The sequence below is a fragment of the Antechinus flavipes genome, chromosome 1 (assembly GCF_016432865.1).
Source record: "Antechinus flavipes isolate AdamAnt ecotype Samford, QLD, Australia chromosome 1, AdamAnt_v2, whole genome shotgun sequence".
Lineage (NCBI taxonomy): Eukaryota > Metazoa > Chordata > Mammalia > Dasyuromorphia > Dasyuridae > Antechinus > Antechinus flavipes.
In genome coordinates, this window is record NC_067398.1 from 392,002,722 (window position 1) to 392,027,812 (window position 25,091).

Consider the following 25,091-nt stretch of genomic DNA (forward strand, 5'->3'; position numbering starts at 1 on the left):
CCTAGATGACAAGTAATCCAATATCTGTTAAACATGGTAAAAATATATATAATTCTAATATAGGCATACATATTTAATATTTAGAAATTCTAAAAAAAAAGATTTTAATTTAAGTACACAATTTAGATCAATAATAGACAAAATATTTTTCATTACCTGATTATACACACAGGCAAATTTTAATGAGAGGCTTGCATCTTTACTTCTCTACTCCAGGACACCTCTTGCTCTCAAATTCTCCATTCTGTAAAAACAAGGATGAATGAGATCTCAGTCACCTACATTTACTTATTGAGTTGTACTTTCATGTGAAAGCATTTAGGTGTAGTTATACATGGTACTGTTTCAGCTTTGTCACTAATTATGGGGCAGCTGAATGGCATACTGAATAGAGAGTTGAAATTGAAGTCAAGAAGACCTAAGTTTAGTTTAAGCCTCAGGTTCTTGCTAGTTAGGTGTTCCTGGACAAGTCATTCCATTTTTGTCAAGGTCACTTTTCTTCTTGATAAAAATGAGGTCTGTGTTCTAAGACTTTTTTCAGCTCTAAAACTTTAAATTAATGTGTTTACTAATTTCTGCTATATGTAAGATACTATAAGCACTATTTGTTTATAGTTCTGAAAGGCAACACTACTTCACTCTACATTATTTGCATTTCTAGTAATCTGGTTTATGATTACAAGATTATGTAGTATCTCAGTCTCTTCATTTATGGAGGTATCATTGTTAAGTCCTTTTTGTCCAGCTGTTTGTTATTTTTATTTCCTGAAAAGTATAGAAACTAGCAATTTTGAAAAATCTTATTACTACAAATATTAAACAATAACTTAGTAATTACTTTAAAAAATTTTTTTAGGTACCAATAATAAAACTCACTGACCAGGAGACAGAAGTAAAAGTTGACATCAGTTTTAATATGGAAACTGGTGTGAAGGCAGCTCGGTTGATCAAGGATTACATGAAGGTATGTTTATAAAGCTAAAAAGTTGGATCTCAAAAAATTTAAAGGAATTTTAAAAGTTATTTTAGTTCTTTGATTTAAACTTAAAAATTTTAAGTAACAGTGCTGGATATGGTATATATTTGGAAAATGACTGTTTTATTTTTAATGCATTGTATTTGCCCTAATTTGTGCTACAAAATTATAAAGGAAAGTCCTTTTCTAAGTAACTATTAAGATTTGCCTTTCCACTTACACTTAAGTATTTACAAAGTTTTAGCTGAGGGAGTCTCATTTCAGTAGCCATTTGGCAAATTTGCTTCTACATTGTGAAATATCTTGTACTATCTTTAAATTTGAAACAAAGTAGGATTTTGGTCTGAAAGAAGTTATTAAATTTCTTTTTCTGGTGTTTCTTTATAGAAATAACATAGAAAATTGGCCATATTTACAAGTTTAATTCAGGATTTTTAATGAGAATTCAGGCAAATCTTAAATTAGTTGTGAATTTAAAATTTAGAAATGTAACATTGTCTGGCATTCAGTTGTAACTGTGTTACTATTACTTAAAAATTCAAAGAAAAGTATATCCTTTGAAATGTCCTTCATTTTGATTAAAATGAGCTTCACATTTTATTTGAACCCCTTTTTTTTCTTTTTTAGATACATACCCTTTTAAATTTTCTTTAAAATGATATAACTTTATCTCACCATAGGTTTTTAAAAATCCTTTCTGATAGCAATACCAAAAGGATGACTTGTAGAAAGTTATAAACATTCCTAATGTGATTCATCTTTCAGACAACATTAAACTATGTAATATAACTATAATACACACACACACATATATGTACATACATACACGTGTGTAGTTTTTTAAAATATATTTTTCCCCAGTTATATGTTAAAACATCTGAAATGTTGAATTTCAAATTTCATTCCTCTCTCCCTAAGATGGTAAACAATCAGATATAGATTTGTATAAATTTTAAAGATTTCTTCTTTAACTAAAGTTTTCTAAGTACTGTTATTCTTAATCATCAGAATTTTAAAATTCAACATCAAAGTTTTATAAAATTCTTGTGTTTACAAATGAAGTCATTTCATAATTTAATGGCTCTATGATCTCATAGATGTGGAATTCTCCCTTGGTAATGTGCTATAGCCTACTCGTGCTTGTCTGTCTTTCTACTGTCCTTAAGGTCACCCTCAACTTTAATTCTTCAGAGACCATGACACTTTGTGACACTTAACACTTCCTAGTTGTGTGACTCTGGACAAATCACTTAACCCTAATTGCCTCAGGGGGAAAAAAAAAGAATATTGATGTGGTTAAGATGTTTTGTTTTTTAAAGAGAAGATAAGTTATTAAATTTCCTAGAGGCAATATAACCTACTTGTCTCTTTCTATTTAATTCTGGACCCAGTTCATTGTCTACTTTTCAGTGTCTGTGCAAAGTATTTATTTTTGGATCAATTCTGTCCAGTTATATTTTAAAAATTCTGGATAATAGACATGCTTCATTCACTTACTTTTTCCTATTTGGATAGTTAGCCTGAACTCTGATGATTATAGACTTCATTTAGGATGCTCTGCATTGTCCTAAGGAAGAAGATTTCATCATTCATGTAATGGTTAGTAGTGAAATAGATGAACTGTTTCTTTAAAAAAAACTAGCTCAAGAGTCAAAGAACCTGGACTCATATCCTATACCCTTTTACTACCTTTGTGATCTTGGGCAAGCATAGTAGCTGCTTAATAAATAATTGATTTTGTAGTTATTGATATTTCTTCATATATCTGTTTTGGAATTCCTAATAAATTCCAAGATTTTTTCCCCCTCATTCCTTCACTGTTGGACCTTTTATATGCCGTCATCTAGTTGTTTTTTCCATCTTTACTTTCTTTAAAGACATTTTTATGCTCGTTTAGGGACTATTTTATTGTAGTATGAACATGATGTCTCTATTATTACTGAAGACAACAGATTGTCATATAAATTTTTATAGATCTTTTCTATTTTTTGTTTCATTATACTTCTAATTTCATTGTTATCCACTCTTGGTATGAATTGACTTAGTTGGATTCTCATCTAGTTATAAGTTTTCTGTTGCTATTTTTAAAATTTTGAACTTAGAAATAAAAAACAACATAGTGATATAAACAGAAGAATGCAAAGGATAGTATATGAGACCATAAGTTTCCAATTCATACTGTTTGTTTTTTTTATTTGTTAAAAAGTAGATAAATTCCATGCATTGCATTTAAATTTGTCCTACTTGTCTTTATTTTTTCCTGATTTCTTCTGTGCATTTAAACAAAATTTGTTTCAGTGGCTAGCTCCCTTATTTGGTATTAGCACTGATAACCTGTCCTCTTTATTCAACACTCCTCCAGTACTCCAAATTTAAAAAGTGAGAGGAAGTGGGGAAACAAAACTTTTGTAACAAAAATAATTAAGCAAAAAGCATCTATTCAGTGTCCATGTATGCCTTTTTTCCTAAATTCTTTCTTTATCACCTCTTTTTTATTAGATGGCTAATATGTTTCATCATATATCCTTTGGACATGAGTGATTATCATATTGATTAGAGTTCTTGTTTTTCTTTATACAGTTGTTGTCCGTATATAAACCATTCTTTGTTTCTGCATACTTTACCCTCTTATAATTCATATTATAAATGATTTTCTGCAAATTTTCTTCATTTCTAATGGCATAATAATTTATAACATTCATATGTCAAAATATGTTCAGCCATTCTCCTAAGGATAATAAGCATCCCCTTTAGAATCTAATTCTTTGCTTTTTCTTTTACTTCTCAACATCAAGAAGTTTGTTTTGCCTGCAGCTATTTCTACCCCAGTATTCTCCTTTTCCTTAATTCTGTACCCTTCATTTCTGATTGCTTCTCTCTTGAATTTGATATATTTCTGCACTAAATTGTATCTATGTTTAATCTACCTTTATCTGTTTCAGTTAAAAGTGAGGTTCATTTTGATGCCTGTCCATGCTTTTCTTCTCACACATCTCCATTATGAAAAAGAACAACTTTTAACACTTTCTATCCTTAATAGTAATTATATAATGTATTATATAACATAATTGCATTATTATAATAATAATTTTATTTATTTGTCAAGGCAATTGGAATTAATTGGCTTGCCTAGAGTCACACAGCTAGTAAGTGTTAAGTGTTTGAGGTCGGATTTGAACTCAGATATTCCAGACTTGAAGGTTAGTGCTCTGTCCTCTACACCATCTAACTGTCCTACAACTATTAAGTATTTCTTATAGTCACCCATATTTTCTTTTTAAATACCAAGAAAGGGACTAATTTGGTCCCAAGACTTGTATTTTTCTGATTTAGAGCCCAAAAATTTTTTTGAAAACAAAGTTCTGAAGAGATACTTGTTTTATCTCCTATCATGTTGTTAGCATTACATTATCATAAAGCCTCATCCATTTCCTCAAATAAATTTTAACTTTCTTGGTTTCTCTTAACTCTTGTATTGGCATTTCAGAGTTCCTTCTTAGTTCTAGTCTTTTCTAGTAATGGTTGAAAATCTTCAAGTCCATTAAAGGTCTCTTTTCCCTACTTTAATTAGTAAGATGATACATTTCTTTTCAGGATAGGTTATTTTTAGTGGCAAAAGTATGTCTTCTGCTTTTTAATATTGCATTTCAAGGTCTCCTTTCATTTACCACAGGAGTTTCTAGGTCTTTTTAGGATCCTGGTTTTTATCTTTGGTCCTTGGATTGCTTCTTTTTGGATATTCATGGTATCTTCTTTGATGTGGGAGCTTTGAACTCTTTTGTAGTTATTTCAGAAAGTGATAGAATTCTATCTTTGCTTTCTTGATCTTACAGATCTGGTTAGTTCTCATTTATGATTTCTTTAAATATGTATTGTAAAAATCATAGTTTTGAGGGAAGGTGATGATTTTAAAACTCTCTCCTTGACCTGTTTTCTAGATTAATTGCATTTAGTATAAGGTTTTTCTCTCCCCCCAATTATTATATTTATTTCTCTTTTTTATAGAATTATTTATTTCTGTCTGGTCTGTTCTGGTTTTCAGGGAGTGTATTACTTGTTAAAGTTTGCTACTTTCTATTTTAAATTATTTATTCTTCTTCCTATTCTTTCCTCCAGAGCTTCCCCCCCCCCTTTTTAAATCTCCTAATTCCTTAAGAGATTTAAAAAAAAAAAAATCTAGGTATTCATAGAGTCCTTGTGGAAAATTAATAGTTTTTCTTTTAAATGTCTGCTGCTGTTATTACAGAATTACTCTCTTCTTTTGTAATATCTCTAAATTAGCACTAATTTTTGGTTCTGCTCAGCATCTTCTTCTATTTACCCATCTCTGGCTTTAGTTCCTGAATTTGGGTTTCTGCTAGAAACAGGCTCTATTCCTGCTACATTTTTGGGTAGTATGGTTGCCCTTCTTTGTCTAGCATTTACCACAGTATATGGTATATAGTAGACACTTAATAAATATTTATTGAATTGAATAGCTTTATATTCATCACTAGGTGGCCTGCCTAGGTAGTGAGTTTCTCAGTATTTAGCTACATACTGCTGGGAGTTCATTTGAGGACTGTTCTGGTAGAACTTTAAAAGAACTAATGCTAAAAAATCTGGGTTTCCTCTATGCCACAAGAAACCATCAGAATAAGACTTGGTAGGACTTATTCATTCTCTTTGAAGAAGCAAATAAAAGTTGATGGAGTTGGGTCTGTCATAAAATAATAAGAAACATCATTTGCTACACTTATTGTGTTGTTTCTTGTCTGACTCTTTGTGACCCCCATATGGGATTTTCTTGGCCAAGAAACTGGAGTCATTTGCCATTTTTTTTTCTCCAGCTTATTTTACAGATGAAGAAACTGAAGCAAATAGGATTAAGTGGTGAGCCTGGGATCACATGGCTATTAAGTGTCTGAGGCTGGACTTGAACTCAGGTCACAGCTTCCCTCCATTACACTTAATTGACTCTTATAATATGTGATAAATATATGCAAAAAGATCACTATAAAAGTACCGGAAGCTTTTGAAACAACTCTTACTTCAGAGAATGAAAATTTGGAGAAAAATCTATGAAGAGCTCAACAGACCCCTCTAAATTAAATCAACTTATACTTTAATATTTTGGGGACTTCTATATTAAATTGACATTAGGGAAAAACAGAAAAATTTGTTGGAAAGCATGAGTCAAAATAAGAAACAAGAGGCAAAGTACTTTCATTCTGGGTAGAAACTTTACTCTTATATATCATGAATATTTCCTTTGAGAAAAAAATTGGAACTGGATATGGAAAATGTTTAGCATCAAAAACATGAAATTAATTACATTTTAGTAGAAAAGAATACTAAATACTAATGTGGGAGTCATTCCCTTATAAGCTGTCTTTTGTATAGTTACGTAACAGATTTGACTTTAAAATCAATCCTAAATTAGAATATCAAAATGAGAAGATATAACATTTAGTTTGGTCTGCTTGGAGCTTATTTAAACAAATTTTTCATTCCCTAAAATGAGAAATGTATAAAATGATAATGTGTAGAAAATGACCCACCATTTCTTATGGAAGTTTATCTATTGTAAATCAATAATTAAACTGAAACTGAAAGAACCTAGAAACTGCTTCATCTAGCAAACCCTTAATTTTCTTGCCAAGTGGAGAGAGAGGGAAGCCAGAGTAAGCACTGATTTATAAATTAATATAATTTATTTTTTAGAACCCCAGTTCTACCTGTCAATGAGTAGATTATGTCTTGTTGGCAATATCTGGGAGTGAATTGATCTCTGTGGTTTTTTTTCTGCTTTGAAGTGCTCTGATTATTTACATCCTTTTTAATTGAGCAATTGTTGCTTAATTTGTTTTCTTAAAATTTTCAAAAAAAACTTAAATGCAAAATAAGAAAAGAAAAGATGTTGCCATGTGCATAGCAGAACATAAGAGAAATTCAAAATAAAAGCAATAAATTTCCATTTCAAGAAAGCCTATATAATAAATACTGAGCTGTCCGTCTTTTTCTTTACTTCATTGTTGGTTTTATTTTATTCTCCGTTGTATACTTTTTACTTAATTTTCCCCCCTTTCCTAACCTCTTTGTCTTTTCCCACCCCCCCTTCTCCCAGGCCAAGAAGGTTACAGTTAAATATGGATACACATACATATACATCTATAATCATAGACATATACATAACATACTATGCTTTTTTCCACTTTTCCTCTGTTTCTTTGAAGGTGGCTAGCATCTTTCTTCATAAATCCAGGTCTTTCCATATTTTCCTAAATCCACAAATTCATCATTTCTTATACCACAACAATATTCCAGCCTGACTGACTTATTTTATCTAACTAGTTATTTTAAATAGTCTAAAATAAGATTAATGTGGCTAATATCTAGTTTAGTTTCCATTTTTCTCTTTTGATTAAATCTATTTTAGCTTTAACTTCATCTGAGATTGCTCCATCTGCTTTGTTTTTACATAATAAATTCTACTCTGGATCTTTATTTTATATTTGTGAATATCTCTCATTTTTATATTTCCTGAAAGCAATGAGTTAGAATTTTAAATCTACTCTTGGCTCATTTTATAGGTGAATTCATACAGTTGAATATTTTAAGCTATAATTACTTATTTATTTTCTTCCTTCCTCCTTTCCTTACTATATTTCTCACTCTATTCCTATTCCTTCTAATTCTTCTACTTTATTTCTATCCACTCTCTTGCCCTCTTATTACTTAACTTACCCCCTTTTCACAAATCCCTCCCTTATCCTCTCCTGAGAGCCTATCCCCTTGACTTGTTGTTTCTATCTGAATATAGATGACTTTTCTAGACATTCAAATATATATGTTCTCTCTTTACCCCATTGCATTTAATCTACACATCTCTTTTATACCCTTCCCCCATACCTTATAACTTCACCCTTCTTATTTCTTTATGAATTTAGAAGACTTTTATTCCTTTCTACATATATATATATATATATATATATATATATATATATATATATGTATGTATGTATGTATATATATGTGTATATATATAATATGTTGTTCTCTCTTTAACCTAGATCTGATGTGAGTAGGGTTTTGTCTAAAAATCCCTCCCTTATCCTCTCCCATCTTCTTATCTCTTTACCCTCTTATTTCTTTCTTAATTTATAAGACTTTTATATCCTTTTAGATATATATGTATTGTTCCCTCTTTAAGTCATTCCTGATGAGAGTAAGGTACCAGAAAACCCTCCTATTTCATCTTATTTCTTTATATTAGTTCTTCCTCTTGTACTTCCTTTGTAATGAGATAATTACTTTTTTTCTTTTCCCTACATGGTTTTGCTTTTTAGAATTACATTATACTTGACTCTACCCTAATCTTTCTTTCGAACTACCCAATTACCAATAACAATCTTAGACATACAGTATATATAAAGTGAATAATTTGTCCTTATTGAGTTCCTTGTAATTAGTCTTTGATGTTTATTTTATATTTCCCTTGTATCTTGTATATCAAATTTTCTATTAAGTTGAAGTCTTTTTTACAACAATATCCTAAAAGTTTGGCAATTCATTGAATGTCTTTGTTGTCGTTCAACATTATGCTGCATTTTATTGTTTATGATGTTTTTGGCTGCAACCCTAAAGTACCAGATTTATCTCTAGCTTTAGAAAATGTTTAAATTCATGGGAATTTCACTTAGTCTATGAAATTTACAACTTTTCCTTTCTTACCATTTGTCTAGTCCTTTTAATTTCCCCCAGTTTCCCCAATCCCTTACCTACCCTCTCTCCAAGATAGCAAGCAATCTGATATAGGTTATGCATGTATAATCATTTTAAGCATATTTCCATATTAGTCATTTTGCAAAAGGAAAATCAGAACACAAGGGAAAAACCTTACAATTTTCAAAAAAAAACTTAAATGCAAAATAAGAAAAGAAAAAATGTCGCCATGTGCATAGCACATGCAAGCAAACAAAAAAGAGGTGAAAGTATGTTTGATCAACATTCATTCCCCATAGTTCTCTCTCTGGATACAGATAGAATTTTTCACCCTATGTCTATTGGAATTGTCTTGAATCAAGGTATTGCTGAGAAGAGTCAAGTCTATCTTAGTTTATCATCACATAATCTTGCTGTTACTGTGTACAGTGTTCTCTTCTAATTCTTCTCACTTAACATCAATTCATCAAGTCTTTCCAGGCTATTCTGTTATCAGTCTGTTCATCATTTCTTATAGAACAATAATATCCCATTACATTCATATCCATAATTTATTTGGCCATGCCCTAACTGATGGGTATTCCATTATTTTCCAATTATTTGCCACCACAAAAAGAGTTGTTACAAACTATTTTTTTTTTGCACACATGGGCCTTTTCCTTCTTTTATGATCCTTTTGAGATACAGACCTAATAGTAATATTGCTGGATCAAAAGGTATACACAGTTTTATAGTCCTTTGGGCATAGCAGAACAGTAAATCTTAAAATAAATTTATGAGGACATAGATAAGACACACTTTCAAATATTTACTTTGTAAACATTTACAACTTTAAATGATTATTGGCCAATATGTGTTTCACATTATTCCTTTCTATTATTGCCTTGATTTTCGTCATGTGCTCACCTCTCTCCTTTTTCCCCCTCCTTTACATCCTTCTGTCTTTCCCTCCTTACCTTTCCTTTTTTCTCTGTACTCTCTCCTTTCCTTTTTGTTGTCCCTCTCTGTTTCTGTCTGTTTGTCCACCTTTCTTTTTAGCCACATGTGATCTCTAGTGCAATTTTAGAAGCTTCTTCATTGGGCATTATTTTCTCCTTAGAATATGAAGTACTTCTCATCACAGCAAAGATTAAAAGATAAAAACAGTAAGGACAGTTGATGAGATGAAGCTATATGAAATCAACATTTATTCTCTGGAGCTTACACCTCTTTTTATTATGTTTCTATTAAGTATTTTTTTCCTCACTGCTTTGGTTTACATTATACTATATGAGTCTGTGTCCAAATTTTTCCTTTTACTAGATTATAAGCTCTATGCAAGTAGGATCTGTGCTTTTAAAAATAAATCTGTCTCTCCCAACATCTAACACTGTGTATTGCGTAGTCAGATACACAATAAATAAGTGAAGGTGTTATACTATTTGTTGTAAAAAATGTGTTACTTGCCTTTATAGTTTAGAGTCTAAGTTGAGATGGAATATACACATCTAAATCAAGAGCAAATTATTTGCTGCTTTTGGTACTGAATGATTTTTTTTTTTTCCCATCTGGGTCAGACATACTTAAATCCTTAATCTGAAAATTAGTGGAAATAATAAATATATTGGTCAACTTTTAATCAGTTGCATATCACTAAATTCATTCTGGTGGTCTCTTTTTGATTACCTTTACCCTGATTATTTAAGGATCTCCTTAATAATATAAACAGTGAGTTCTTCATAAAGAAATATCATAGGAAAAATCTTTGCTTTTTTTAAAGATGTTTTCTAATGTGTATTTTTCAGGAACAGCAGGAATTATTGATGAAGAGGGAAAATATTAAATTTAGTTATCATTAATATTACTACTCATTTTCTAACTTGGAATGAGTTTTCTTTAGTGAATGGGATTAACAGTCTTAAATTAAGAAAGTCTAACCAGGGTGATAGTTGACAAGACTCATGTGATTGTATAATTTATTTTTTCATATGTAGTGAAAATGTTGGAATAAAAATATAAATAAATGTTCAAAAAAATTCATGTTACATATTACTGCTTTTGTTTGACAAGTGAAAGTGTAGTCAGAAGAGTAATTTGAAGTTAAGATTGCCTGAATTTTCATTCTGCTATGAGATTTCTCATCTGTGTTACCATAGGAATGTGATTGAACCTTGATTTCTTAATATGCAGAATGGGGATAAAACATGTAGTATTTATATCCTCGGTTAGGGTGGTGATAGTAGGGAGAATCTGAATAAGAGAAGATTCTTAATAGGACCTGAGGGACATTAACAGACTGAAAGAGCAGAACATAAAATTGAAAGTATTTTAAAGTTAAATGTTTCTAATCAGGGTTTGTGTTTATAAAATTAGAGTTAGAGTAAATTATTGGGAAAATAGTTAAAGTAAAAAATTGGGTATTATTTAACAGAACTTCATGGTATAATATTTAAATTGAGTATTTTGCTCTAAAATTGAACTGACATATCCTATCAATCATGAATTGGAGCTAATCCTGCATTCTGAAGAATTATACTAGCAGATTCCAAGCTCTAGCAGATTCTTGTAAGCTGGTAAGGTCAATAGATGACCTTTGTGTTTCATTCAAGAGCCTAGATAAGTTCTCAAAGGTAATCACTCCATAAGGATTTGTATGTGTATTGTAGAGGAATTTCTCATACTGATGAGAATTAGTAAATCAATTGGTCCTTAAAATATTGAAATATTAGAAGCATAGTTTTAAAAAGCATGGAAATGGATAGTTTAACCTCATTGAAGTTCATTTAGAGAGGGCACACACCTTACTGCTTGGATTAGCTGTGGCTGAATTGTTTGAGGTGCCTATGAAGGAGTGAATAAATTTTGGTAGGAGATGAATATGCAAAACAAACCAAATTCATTTAGACAAATAAATGTTTTTCAGAAATAATGTATAGGACAATGTCCTGTGTGATGGAGATACAAAAACAAAGCAGTCTTTCCTTGCCTTCAAGAGCTTACATTTTTCTGGGGTTTTACATGTTTAGAGAGCTAAGTAATGCAAACAAATTTTAAGAAGTAGAATGTAGTACCAACCAGGAGGATCAGAAATAGTCTAATGTAGAAGCTATGCTTTGAGAAAAGCTAAGGATTATTAGAAGCAGAAATAAGGAAAAAATACATTCCAGATGTGAAGGGATTACTTGAGCAAAGGCATGGAAGTGAAAGATGAAATGTTGTATGCAGGAAATAATTGATAGATTAGAAGCAACAACTAGGAAGTGTCTGTACCACAATGACCACTTGGTCATATTATATTACTAGATTAGCTACTATCATTTTAATCTTTTTTTATCCAGAGGTTTTCAAATTCATTTCTATGAGAAATTTTTTTGAGAATACAGGCAATTTTTAATAAAAAGCAAATTGGAAAAAATGTGGCTTTGTATTCAAATTTGAAGTATATCTGTTTTGGAAAAAAAGGTTGTACCTGAATGAATCAGAGTGAATGTTAACTTGCTGATGCTTAAACTGTCAATATTAAATAAATATATTTGGTACTTTAAAAGTGTGTGAACCCTGTCTTTCCCCCTTGAATGCTAATGCTCGTAGCTTTTTTTTTTTTCCCCAGAGACTGGAGCTATATATATATATCACCAATGAATTCAATATTATTATTTTGTAATAAAATCTTTGTAGTAAAAAAATTGTTGTTTACTAATTAAGGGGTTAAACTTCAGAACTATAAAGTAATATTTTAAGTATTTAGATTGAATATAAAAATAAAGATGTTTACAAAGAATGAAAATTGGCAAATCATCCATTTAACTGATTTCACCATATAAACCACAGATTAACATTGGATGATGCCCAGCTTCTTAAACTGTGGTTCTCCATCCCATGGGAGAATCTTGTGACTGAAGGTTGGGAGTGCAGAAATCATGATTTCATATCATTAAATGCTTGTAATATACCTTTATATCTGGGGGTCATGTAAAAATTTCTCAGGCAAAAAGGGTTTGTGAGTGGAAGAAGTTTAAGAAGCCCTGGGGAAATGTCACCATGGCCTTTTCTGAGAAAAATATCCAAAGTTAGGAAGCTATGCAATATTTGCTTCTAAAGAGGTGAAATCATTTGAGTTGAAGTCATTTACTATAGGCTTTTGTTTTTCTTGATTATACATATTTATTATAGTAGTTTAAGTTTTCTTTCCTTACAAAATACATATATACATATATATATACATGTTATATGTGTACATATATACACATATACGTACATATATTTGTATGTGTATTCAAAATACCACAAAAAGTACAGGACATAAAATTTGTTTCTATATTTTATTTTATATATATATATATATATATATTTTTTTTAATTATATAAGATGACAGTTTTTTCTCAGTCTTTTATTTTTATATTGAAATGTTTATTTTTGGTTAAGTTTGCAATAAAAATTAATGAAAAGATGAAGTAGAAGCAATATAGATGATTTTATGCTGAAAAGCATTTTATTGAAGATCCGGAAGTTCAGCCCCCATACTATTTTAAATGATAACTTTTTTATAAAGTTATAACCGACCTTCAGATTGGAGAAAAAGTGAATTACATTGGATGGGTTGGGGAAAATCCTTAATTCTCTAGTATACTCTTTTAAACAAATATTACTTTTTAGGAAGTAGGAGAAGATATAGTTTTAGAACTAGGTATTATTTGAGGAAGAGAGGTGAACTTATTTCTTCAAAGCATGCTTTTTACCTATTCTCCTCTTGTAGCAAAACAAAACTCAAACAGAAATTGCAAAACTTTTACCTTGATAACCGAGCTGGTAAAAGGCAATTTTCAGCTATCTAGATACCTAGGACAGATCTTAAAGCCTTTATGTAATCCACTTGGAAGTTGTAATATTCTCCTTTATCTCCCTATTAAGATAATCTAAAATTTGTCTAAAAATATATTAACTATAGTGCATCTGTTTTCTTTTATTTACAGAAATATTCATTGCTGCCTTACTTGATTTTAGTATTAAAACAGTTCCTCTTGCAGAGGGACCTGAATGAAGTTTTTACAGGTGGAATTAGCTCTTATAGCCTAATTTTAATGGCCATTAGCTTTCTACAGGTAAGTGATTTCTCCCTGATCAATTTAAAAAAAATAAGTTAACAGGTGTTTTATATTCTAGTTATACTTAATTTTGTTTCATAAGAAGATAAAATGTTTTTGTCCTTTTCCCTTAGTATCTCCTTATTCTTATTTTGTTTTGGAACTTATGGAACATATAAGGTCACTTTGTATAAATAAACCTGAAACTTTGTGTATAAAAATTTAAGTAATGATTCATTCTATTGGAAACACCTGGTGGAACATAGAAGCTCTTCTCCTGGTGCTTAAGAGTTGGGAAGATTGTCCTTTCTTCAGATCTTGGTCCACCTCAACTCACTTAAAGCTTTAGTTAGGTGGAGCCAGGTGGTACACATAGGATATAAATTCCTCCAAATGGGGAAAAGAGGGTTCCCCTTCTCCCTATAATGAGAAGGATTTTACTATGCTATTCATTATAAATCTTTTTTTCTAAATGGTTTTCTTCATTTTAATAAGCCTTTCTCACCATTTGTACTAGCTGCTGGGGCTTTTTTTTTTTTTAATAATATAATATAATTTTTTATAGATATATAAAAAAAAACATTCCTTCCCCCAAAGTGCTTATATTCTACTATAGCTGATTCTGAAAATCTTCACTTAACATAGAATATAGTTATAATTTAAAATATGGTACAGCTATTTTTTCCTGACAGAGAACTTGAATAGCCTTTTTCATTAAAGGAACTTTGCTTCATCTAACATTCTAGTATTTTGTGAAAAAAATAGACTAACTTAAATATATTTTTCTTTTCCTTTTTTGGTTAAGCATTTTTCCAGGGCAGTTAGGTAAAATAAAACATTTATTAATATGTTTAGGCAAGCTATTACTACTTATTAGGTAGTTCACTCTAATATTTCTTTAATAGATCTCTTCGAATTGTAGAGTCACATAGTATGTAGAATACACTGTATTCAGGGCAGTGTTGTACATTGGAAAAGGCATTTAAGAACTGAGGTAATCTTGGACAATTCTCTGAGCCATTCTGGCCCTTATTTTCTTCATCTTCAAAAATGGAAGAGTTACTAGAAAATATGGCATGTATTTTTGAGAGCTAAATGTTGTGATCTAAGCCTATCAAAATTATAGGATCACATCCAGATCTAGAGCTGAAGGGGGCTTAGCTCCCATAATCTTATTTTATAAATGAAGTAACTCTGGCGCTAGACTCCTTACCCAAGGTCACAGGAGAGAATGGATTTGAATTCAGGTATCCTTACTCCAGATATCTGCTTCTCAGAATAAAATATAATCTCAGTTTTTATAAGGAGCATAGAAAAATTAATTGTTATTATGTCTTTAAGTACTGTGATAATGTGGCAGATTATTCTTAGATACACCTACTACATGCCAAACACTGTTTTGAGAGCTGATAATACAAAAAAAATTTTCTGATCTGCCAATTGAGAAAATATGGAATCTCTTAAAATAGCCTTAATTCTATGTATGTGTGTGTTAACATACACATACACACATAAATATACATGTATATATAGTCAACTATAATAAAAGTAGTATTATTTAATATTGTAACTTAGACAATGATTTACAGAGATTTAATGGTCTTGTGAAGATTATTACTTAAAATTAGGAGGGCTCTTAAAGTGCATCTAACCTAACCATCTCATTTTACAGATGAGGAAACTGATACTCTCAGAGAATGAATGGATATGTAACTTTTTTCTCTTTTGAAAATCTTTGACTTCTTTGGGTCATATTAAAATGGTCCTCTTTAGTGAGTATTTCTCTTACATTCACTCTGGTAGATGACATTTTCACTCTGATGGTTTCAGCAATATAGAAGTGATATTTGACTCCCTTAACTTCTGTCCTGCTTTCTAGTTCCATATTTACAGCTACCTAAAGGATACCTCCACTTGGATATTCTGTTGTCACCTTAAACTCGTCAAAACATTGATACAGCTTGGTATAATGGATAAAATTATTACGTAGTATAAGAAGACCTGAGTTCAGAGTTCAACTCTACTATCTACTCTTATGACCTTAAAATGCCTCCTTTTTCTTACTATAAAATGAGGGAGTTGAATTAGATGATTTCTTAATTTAGCTCTAAATTGTATTATTTACATTCAAAACTAAATTAATCTTTTTCTACCTCTACTTTTTTAAAAAAAATGTGCAATTTTAAAAACATTTCTGTATTTATTATTTTGTGCAAGAAAAATCAGATCAAAAGGGGAAAACCCATGGGGGGAAAAAAAAAAACAAGCAAGCAAACAGCAATAATAACAAAAGGTAAAACATTCAATCTCCATAATTCTCTCTGCATAAAGATGGCATTTTCCTATTGGAAATAGTCTATTGGAATTGTCTTGAATCGCTGCATTATTGAAATATTCATGGAAATATCCATCACAATTGATCACATAATCTTGTTATTATGTACAATGTTCTCTTGATTTTGTTCACTTTACTCAGCATCAGTTCATATAAGTCTTTCCAGGCTTTTCTGAAATCAGCTTGCTCATCATTTCTTATAGAACAGTAATATTCCATCACATTCATATACTATAACTTATTCAGCCATTCCCCAAATTGACAAATATCCACTCCCTTTCCATGTTCTACAAACATTTTTGCACAGGTGGATCCTTTTCCCTTTTTTATGATCTTTTTGGGATATAGACCCAGTAGAGACACTTCTGGATCAAAGGGCATGCACAATTTTATAGCCTTTTGGGTATAGTTCCAAATTGCTCTCCAGAAAGGTTGGATCATTTTACAATTCTACCATCTGATTTTTCCATATTTATGTCCCAGTTTTCCCACATCCCTTCCAACATTTGTTACTACCTTTTCCTGTCATCTTAGCCAATCTTAAAAGGTATGAAGTACTAATTTTACTTGTAAACTCTTTTGTGATTACTATTTTTAATATCCTAGACTCATCTTTCTTGACAGTAACCTTCACCATATCATAACTGGATTGCCACCATAGTTTTGTGGGTGGTCTATAATTTTTTTCTCCTACTCTGTTTTAAAATCAGGAGATGAAAATCTTATTTTAATATCTAATAAAGATTGGATGTTCCACATTTTTCTTTGAAAGAGATTGGATTAGAACTATTTCTTTTCCCACATCAAATATTTGTGAACAGTGTATTATGGAATATTGATTTCTACTTGAAATCATTTTTGAAGAAAATTTTGTGGGCCACATAGTTCTGCTTAGTTACCCTGGATTCTTGTCCTTAGTCTATTTAGGTAGCCCAATTATTTTAGGATTTAGTAAAGCTGATTCATTCTATTGTTGTAGTCTACATACTAGGACAGAGACTGTCATTTATCCTCTTTATATACAGAAAACCTATTACAATGCCCTGTGGAGAAACAATTAATATATGGTTATTTAATTGAAAATTGTTGCTTTAGGTAGGGATTTAGTTTTTAAATGTAATAGGTTTTGGCATCTCTTATTACTGTGTTGGGGAAAGTATGAGCAGGCTACATCAAGCTTTTTCAAGAAAAGCAGCTCTTAGAAATCTTTCTTCCTTGCCTGTCTCTTCTTGCTTGCCTGTTGTTTGTTTAGGTTTAGTATAAACTGAACTTTCTTTTTAAAGCAGAATGTTAGGTGACTAAGCAGTGGTGATCTGAATCACATACTGATTTGTTTGAATAGTGGAAATATGCTTACTAATTATTATTACACATTAGGTCTGTTGATTTGTCTATTTTATGTAAAATGTGAATTATTCATTCTGGTGCTGCCCCCTTTTGGCTTTACTTCAGAATAATCAAGACTATTCAACTTGGACTGTCTAGAATCCAGGCTATTACACAGGATCATAAATTTATTGCTAGAAGGATCCAATAGACTCATTTAATAGATATGGAAATGAGGCCCAGAAATGCCCTGCTCAATATAACACATGTAACAAATAGTGGAATTTACTTTTAACCAAGGTTCAAGTTAGTAAACTGTGTCTCTAGCACACAGATTAATTCTAATTAAGGCAATATTGTGAATAAATTTTAGTTACCTTATAAATCACAAGTCAACCAATTTGAAAATATTTAAAATATGCCATAAAATGTATTTTGCACCATAATTGTGCTAAATAAAAGCTTTGATTCAGAAAGCATTTCAAATTCTTTCCTGGCCTTATAATCATCATAAGTACCAGCTAGTGATTGTAAAAGAAATGCTGTCCAATAAGGATTTGAATCTTATAGGATGCCTAGACAACAGAGTTGATGATATATGACATATTTAAAAGGTTCACTCAGATTTGTGCAAAGAGGAAATGTGTTTCTTTTGCAGTTGCATCCCAGAATTGATGCCAGAAGAGCTGATGAAAACCTTGGAATGCTTCTAGTAGAATTTTTTGAACTGTATGGAAGAAATTTTAATTACTTGAAGACTGGTATTAGAATAAAAAATGGAGGTGCCTATATCGCCAAAGAAGAAATCATGAAAGCCATGACCAATGGATATAGACCATCCATGTTGTGCATTGAAGATCCTCTACTGCCTGGTAAGACTAAATAAAAATCACTAAATGTTCTCATTTTCCCAGAGTCTGAGCAAGAAAGCATTCTATAAACAAGAATAGCATTTTACTATTTTAAAATTTAGACATTTATTATTTGACTCAGAAATAACATGAATACTGAAAGTTGTAAGGATTTTTAGTTGTTAAATAGATTTCCAATTCATGGTAATCTTAACTAGGAAAATAACATAAGACATATTCTTTACCTAATACTTCCCTTCCCTCTGAATTACAAAGATTATATATTAGTTATGGCATATTATTTATGTAAAATAAAATGATTTTATTTAAGTGACTTATTTAAAATGTGCTCTGGTTTGTTGGATCAAAGCTTAGACCTAAGTACCTAAAATTTAAGAACATGTTAAATTCTGTCAGTTATATGCCTTGCAGTATATAATTAATTTTAATTTTAGGTTCTAGCTCTAGGTATATTAAAGTATTTTAGCTATCATAGTATGTCAATTTTGTCTTAATGGTTGAATACAAAATATTTAATTAGGAGATGCCAGTTTTTGGTTGGTCTTTTTTTTTTGTTTTGATAAATATATAAAAACTTTATTAACAACTCTGTTACCCATTTTTAAAGTAGGAGAGAGTCATAAAACAATCTAACAATCATTTGTATTTTAATTTAAATTAATATTAGCGTTATTATTAATATTAGAATATTAGATCATTCAGTACCTGTTTCCCCACTCATGTCCTGTTGTATGTATTATACCCTGTTATTGGGGACCAGGTCCAGATCATTGCTATGGATATTTGTGAACCGATTAAAACAAAAGCCTTTTGCAAACATAAATGCAAAAAAAAATCATCTAGGTAATTGCTCTTTAAATGTTTTGTAGATTTTTGTAACTGTTCATCTTATTATAGGGAATGATGTTGGCAGAAGTTCATATGGTGCCATGCAAGTGAAGCAAGTTTTTGACTATGCCTACATTGTTCTTAGCCATGCAGTGTCACCATTAGCAAGATCATACCCAAACAGAGATTCTGAAAGGTAATATGGTCTCATTTGTTTTTGGAATTTTCTGGAATTATATATTCAGTTACCTATCATTATGGAGTTATTATATTCCTTATTGTTATTTGGAAAACACTAGTAAAAGCAGAATTTCTCTAATTACAAATTGTTTTCTGGGTGTTAAATCAAATTTTATTGGAAAGTGATTATAAGGAGTAACCATTTGAAAATATTTATTGTCTAATGATCTAGAAGATGCAAAATCTAAAGATGTTAGCAGAACTAGCATTTACTTTAGTCTTCTTTTCTTCAAATGATCCTGCTTTGCCCCTTTCCAATTCTAATCCAGACCTGAATAATTGATAGTTAATGATTTCTTAGATTTTGTTTTTTCTACAGGAAGTCTCCCAGTTTATTAAAATTTAAACTGTATGGCAATTGAATATATTAAGGAGGGGGGAGATTCTCAGAGTAACTGGACTCCCCCTCACAACTCTTGTGAGTCAACTCTTTTTTTGTTCCTTAGTTTAAAATACATGAAAACTACTTGGCTCAGAGCAATGCTTCTCAAATTTTTTGATTTCAGGACCCTTTTGCACTTTTAAAACTTGGCAGTTTCAAAAAACTTTTGTTTATGTGAATTATATCAATTGGTATTCACGATAAAAGAGTTAAGACATGTTATTATTATTATGAAATTAGTTTTGAGCTTATGATCCCGGGAAAGGATCACTTGACCACTCTGTGAAAACGTTTGACTTAGAGAATTGTCTTAGTGAAGTATAGAGAATTAGCAACATGCTAATACCTTACCCTTTATATGCTCTCTTCTCCCCTCAAAGTGTTTAAGAGAAAGAAGAGAAGAGAATGAAGTCATGCTGAAACCTAGAGAATGCATTTTACCATAAAATACATTAATAATTATAGTTGAAGATATAGTTGAAATGTGCATGCTAGGGTGTAGTTTGGTTTGAATTAGTATTTGTGGACTAGTCTTAAAAAACTTAACCATCACTTATATTTCTATGATGCTATTCCAAATAACCAACTTTAAAAATACAATTTTAGAATACAACCTTTTCATATGCTTGGAACAGCCTATATGGATTCTTATCTTTTGCTGTACTTCACACAGTCTGTTCTGCTTAATATGTAAAGCAATTTTTAGTGCCTCTCACTCATAATTTTATCTGTTGAAAATGATTCTCTTACCAAAGTTATCAGAAAGAGATAGGCAAAATTCTGGTATTTAAATGTTTATTGGATATATGGCATTTGACAATGTAGAAATAGTTTTATCCCCACAAAATTTGAATTTTGGTGTTAATGTCCACATTATATAGATTTTTGGGTGCTATGCTATTTAGGATTTTGAGTTAATTAAAGAATTTTTCTTTGCAGGGAAAATTAAGAGGAGGTAGCTCTAGGCCTGAAGAGAAGAGGGCTAGTATGCAAATAAGGAACTTGTTGAGCACAGCTTCCATAATATGATCTCTTAAAAGGACTTAAACTTATAGCAGCATCCAGTATCTGAAATGTAAACAGGATTTTTACTTAATAACAGAAATGAAGGAAATTTTATAAAATGTTAGCTTCTTTACAATTGCCTTTGACTTAGCAAGCTGTCATGTTGAGAAATAGTATTTAAATTAGCTAGTTAGTGGGAAGGATACAAGATAATTTTCAGAAATTTTTACAGTAATCTTCAAACTTTTTTTTAAAAGTACACTAGGTAGAATCATCAAAGTAACACAGGAAGTGATTGACTATAGAGGATGGATCAAAGAAAAATGGGGAAACAAAATTAATCTATCACCTGAACTTGGTAAGAAAGATAATTATGTTTATGATGACTTTTATAGTTTTCCAATATAACATTTTCTCATTCAAACTTAACAACTGAAAAAAACCCCAATTATACTCATTTTTACAAAATTCTTAATAAAAATTATACAACATTGACTGTTTAAGAAACTTTTTTTCTCTAATTTTTTTTCTTGCCTTAACAGATAATAGAATAAAGATAAAAGAGCAGATAACTCCATGTAATGGGGATCAGCCTCAAAGCAGAGACACAGAATCACCCTTTAGCCAGCGTTTGACTTTGCCTTTGTCTAGCACCCAACCTCTTTCCTCTGGTTCATCTGCTTCTTCTGTATCTTCACTTTCTGGAAGTGATATTGTAAGTATGGAATATTTTATGTTTTGTGGTCATTGTAAAGCACCCATTAATAATGTGATAATATCTTCTTTTTAAGATACTTCTTTAACACATTGCAACAGTGTAATTAGTGGCAAATATTAAAATCTTTCTGAAAGTTGATATTTTTACAAAAGAATTTCAGTGCTAAAATTCTATTTTCATTTTCATTAAAAATTTATTAAAAATTGGCATAAAGACTTAAACCTGATTTATTGTTATATGTAGCCCTTTCTTTATCCATGTGCTTAAAATGTAGGAGACATGATTCTTGTGGTTAATATCTATCATGTGCACTTCTTTAAAATCATACAGAAATTCAAATGATTAAATATTAGATTTAAAGATACTTTTGCAATAGGGAAAGAAACATCGATAAAGACTTGAATTATTAATTTTGTTCTTCAATATTTTTTATTCTAATTGTATTAAGTTTTGAAACTGCTTCATAGAAAGTACATGTAATTTTGTGACTTGAGTTTCACACTGATAAAAATAATCAGGCTCATTAGCTTTCATTAGCATAAGTGCTTTTGTTTGTCATTACTTAGTTTTTGGAAAATAAGCTAATATTCCTTTCACGAAGCTGCTTTTCCTTTCTAATTTTTCTCTACAAAAAAGGATTCTGATACACCACCTTGCACAACTCCTAATGTTTACCAATTTAGTCTGCAAGCACCATCTCCGCTTATGGCCAGTTTACCTACAGCATTGCCAATGCCAAGTGGTAAACCTCAGTCAGCTCCTACTAGAACGCTAATAATGACAACCAATAACCAGGTACAATTATTTTCATATTTCTCTAAAATGTTAATTTTTCATTTCTAGAATACAGAATTCCAATTGGAAATATTTCATTGGTACAAATGTTCCCCAAGATTGGATGGTTTTTTTTTTTTTTTAATTTATTTGGTTAGTTTGTTATATTGGATGAGGAGTACAATGCTGTCTAAAAGTAATTAAGAGGATATTGATGATAGAGAAGAAGTTGTTCAAAATACAATATAAACCTTACTTAATCAGGGATACTTCTGAATAGGAAAAAGGATCAGAGGTTTTCAAGGTAGCCGTGGGAAGAAAAGAGACCTTTTTAGGATATTTGTATATATTCTCATAGTTGTTCACATCTTCTCTTACCTATACAGAAACAAAAATATTTTACCTTCACCTAAGAACATTTTCTCTCCCAAATACCCTTCATTTATGCCTTCCTTTTGTGAAGAGATAACCCTTTTCCTTGCCAAGGCAAATCTCTTTTACATGAACTCTTGATTTCATTCCATTCCTCTGCCATCCACTCTTTGATCTTTTTGTGTCTATTCATTCCTTTCATTATGTCTCTAAATATGTCTTCCTATCCTTAAAATACTCTCACTTGGTCCTACCATCTCAAAAGGTTATCTTGTACATACTCTCATTTTTCTTGACTAAATTTCTTGAGAAGTCAATCTACCCTCACTTTCTCTCCCTTCATTTTATTCTAAATCTTCTGTTATCTGGTTTTCAAGCTTCTCATTCAACTAAAGCTAATCTTCTTAAATCACCAATGAGGTCAGTCTGTCTGTCTTTGGAAAATAGGTGTTAAATAACTTGTCCAGGATCATACATCTAATAAAAGTCTGAGGCTTATTTGAACTTAGGCCCTCGTGACTCTACAGCTGGTGTTCTATGGATTATACCACCTTTCTGCCCATCAGTGATCTCTTACCTACTAAATCTCTATGTCTTCTTTTTATTCTTCAAATATCTTGACTTTTTTTTGTAATCTTTGAAATTTTTGATCACTCTTTTCTCCTGAATGCTTTCCCTTTTAAGACACTAATCTAAATCTAATCTTCTCTAGGTTTTTGTGACACTGTTCTCTCTTTATTCTCTTCCTGCTTGCCTAACTACTGTTTCCCCGTATCCTTTTTTGTCTCTTCATTAAAATCATGTCCACTTACAGTTGTAAATGTCCTCCAAAACTCTTTTCTGGAGCCTCTTTTCCTCTTTTTTCTTTGTGGTTTCATAAGCTCTCATGAGTTCATTTTTTATATTTGTATAAGTGATTCCCAGAGTCATGTATTCAACAATAATCTCTTTTGAACTCTAGTTTTGCATCAACAACTGTATTTTGATATCTCACACTGGATGTCCTGTATGCATTTCAAATTTAACCTCATTTTCTTTCCCTACAAACCTTTCCCTCTTCTGAACTTCTCCATTATTGTCAAGGATATCACCACCCTTTAGTCACTCAAGTTCTTATGGGATATTGTCCTTGACTCTCTTCTTGTACTCCACATATCTAAATAATTATCAAGTTTGGTCTTACTACTTCTCACTTCACATTATTTTATGTATATGTCCTCTTCTTTCTATTCACTGTGCTGCAAATGTTTTGTTATCTCATATCTGGATTATTGCAATAGTCTCTATTCATTTCTCTGACCACTCCATCCTCTATTCAACTATCAAAATTATTATCTTAAAGCTGAGGATACTCTACTCCTAACTAAATATATTTCAGTGGCTCTTTATTACCTTGAGAAATAAAATAAAATGCTCTGGCATTTAAAACAATTCACTTCTTGCCTGTTACCTTTTACTCTTCTCAATATACTTTACAAGCTAGCAGCATCTGCCTTCTTGTACAATAGTCCAACTCCCAATTCTGTGCCTTTTAAATGGCTGTTCTTCTGAGTTGTGGCCTGGAATGCTTAATTCCTCACCTCTGCTTACCAGCTTCTCTATTTTCCTTTAATAATCAATTAATATTACCTTTTCCTCTGAGTATCTTCTTTTTGCTCTGTATATACTTTGTATATACATAGTTGTTTGCATACTGTCTACTCTATTAGAAGGTGAACTCTTTAAAGACCATGGACTTTATTTTTCTTCCTTATATTTCCCATCCTTAGCACTTTTTCTGGCACATAGTAAATAAAAATGTTTGCTGATTGATTATATTCTTTTTCTTTTCTTCTTAATACCCGTTTTAGGTCTATCCCATTTCTGTTTCCTTCTCCCTGTTCCCATCCAGCACATTCCATATGTAAATACAAAAATATGAATAGACAAATCTTCACAAACATCAAAGATTTTAAATGAAAAGAGTGTGCAGGTAGTTTGTCAGGGTTTATGTGGTTATTAAGAGGGTGCAGGGGAAAAGTGAGTAATCCTCAACTATCAGTCACTGATTTAATTATAAAATCTGAAAATAAAATTCTGAAATCACAGAAGTAGTCCACCTATCTTTTATCCATTAAATGATTTCATTTCATTTCAATAAGTTTTATACACACACACACACACACACACACACACACACACACATACATATACATATATTAGAAATTGACACATTTCATCTTTCAGAAATACTAAATATTTTGACCAATTGATAGAATGCTCTGGAGACAAATTCTTTGAGCAAGTCACCAAACCTCCCTGGGCCCCGATAGTTTCCTCATCTGTAAAATTAAGGGGTTGGACTAAATGACCTCTGAACTTATTTCTACCTCTGTGACTCTATAATTTTTTCTTTAATATTATCTACATTTCCCAATATAGTGGAGTTGTTTTATAAGTAGGATTGCCTTTATAATGTGATCCTTTTGATAGTTTAGTAAATATTCTTAGGGATA

The 25,091-nt window shown here is 30.9% G+C and overlaps 1 protein-coding gene across 2 annotated transcripts in view; it reads left to right on the forward strand.

The window, feature by feature from the left end:
* TENT4A (terminal nucleotidyltransferase 4A) overlaps positions 1–25,091 on the forward strand; it is an 89,980-nt gene that overhangs the window by 57,089 nt on the left and 7,800 nt on the right. For both annotated transcript variants that reach the window (XM_051969825.1, XM_051969826.1), the window contains exons 5-11: positions 857–964; positions 13,634–13,762; positions 18,064–18,277; positions 19,175–19,301; positions 20,990–21,090; positions 21,275–21,447; positions 22,087–22,245. In XM_051969825.1, the coding sequence (XP_051825785.1) occupies positions 857–964; positions 13,634–13,762; positions 18,064–18,277; positions 19,175–19,301; positions 20,990–21,090; positions 21,275–21,447; positions 22,087–22,245 (1,011 nt within the window). The remainder of the gene's footprint in view (positions 1–856; positions 965–13,633; positions 13,763–18,063; positions 18,278–19,174; positions 19,302–20,989; positions 21,091–21,274; positions 21,448–22,086; positions 22,246–25,091) is intronic.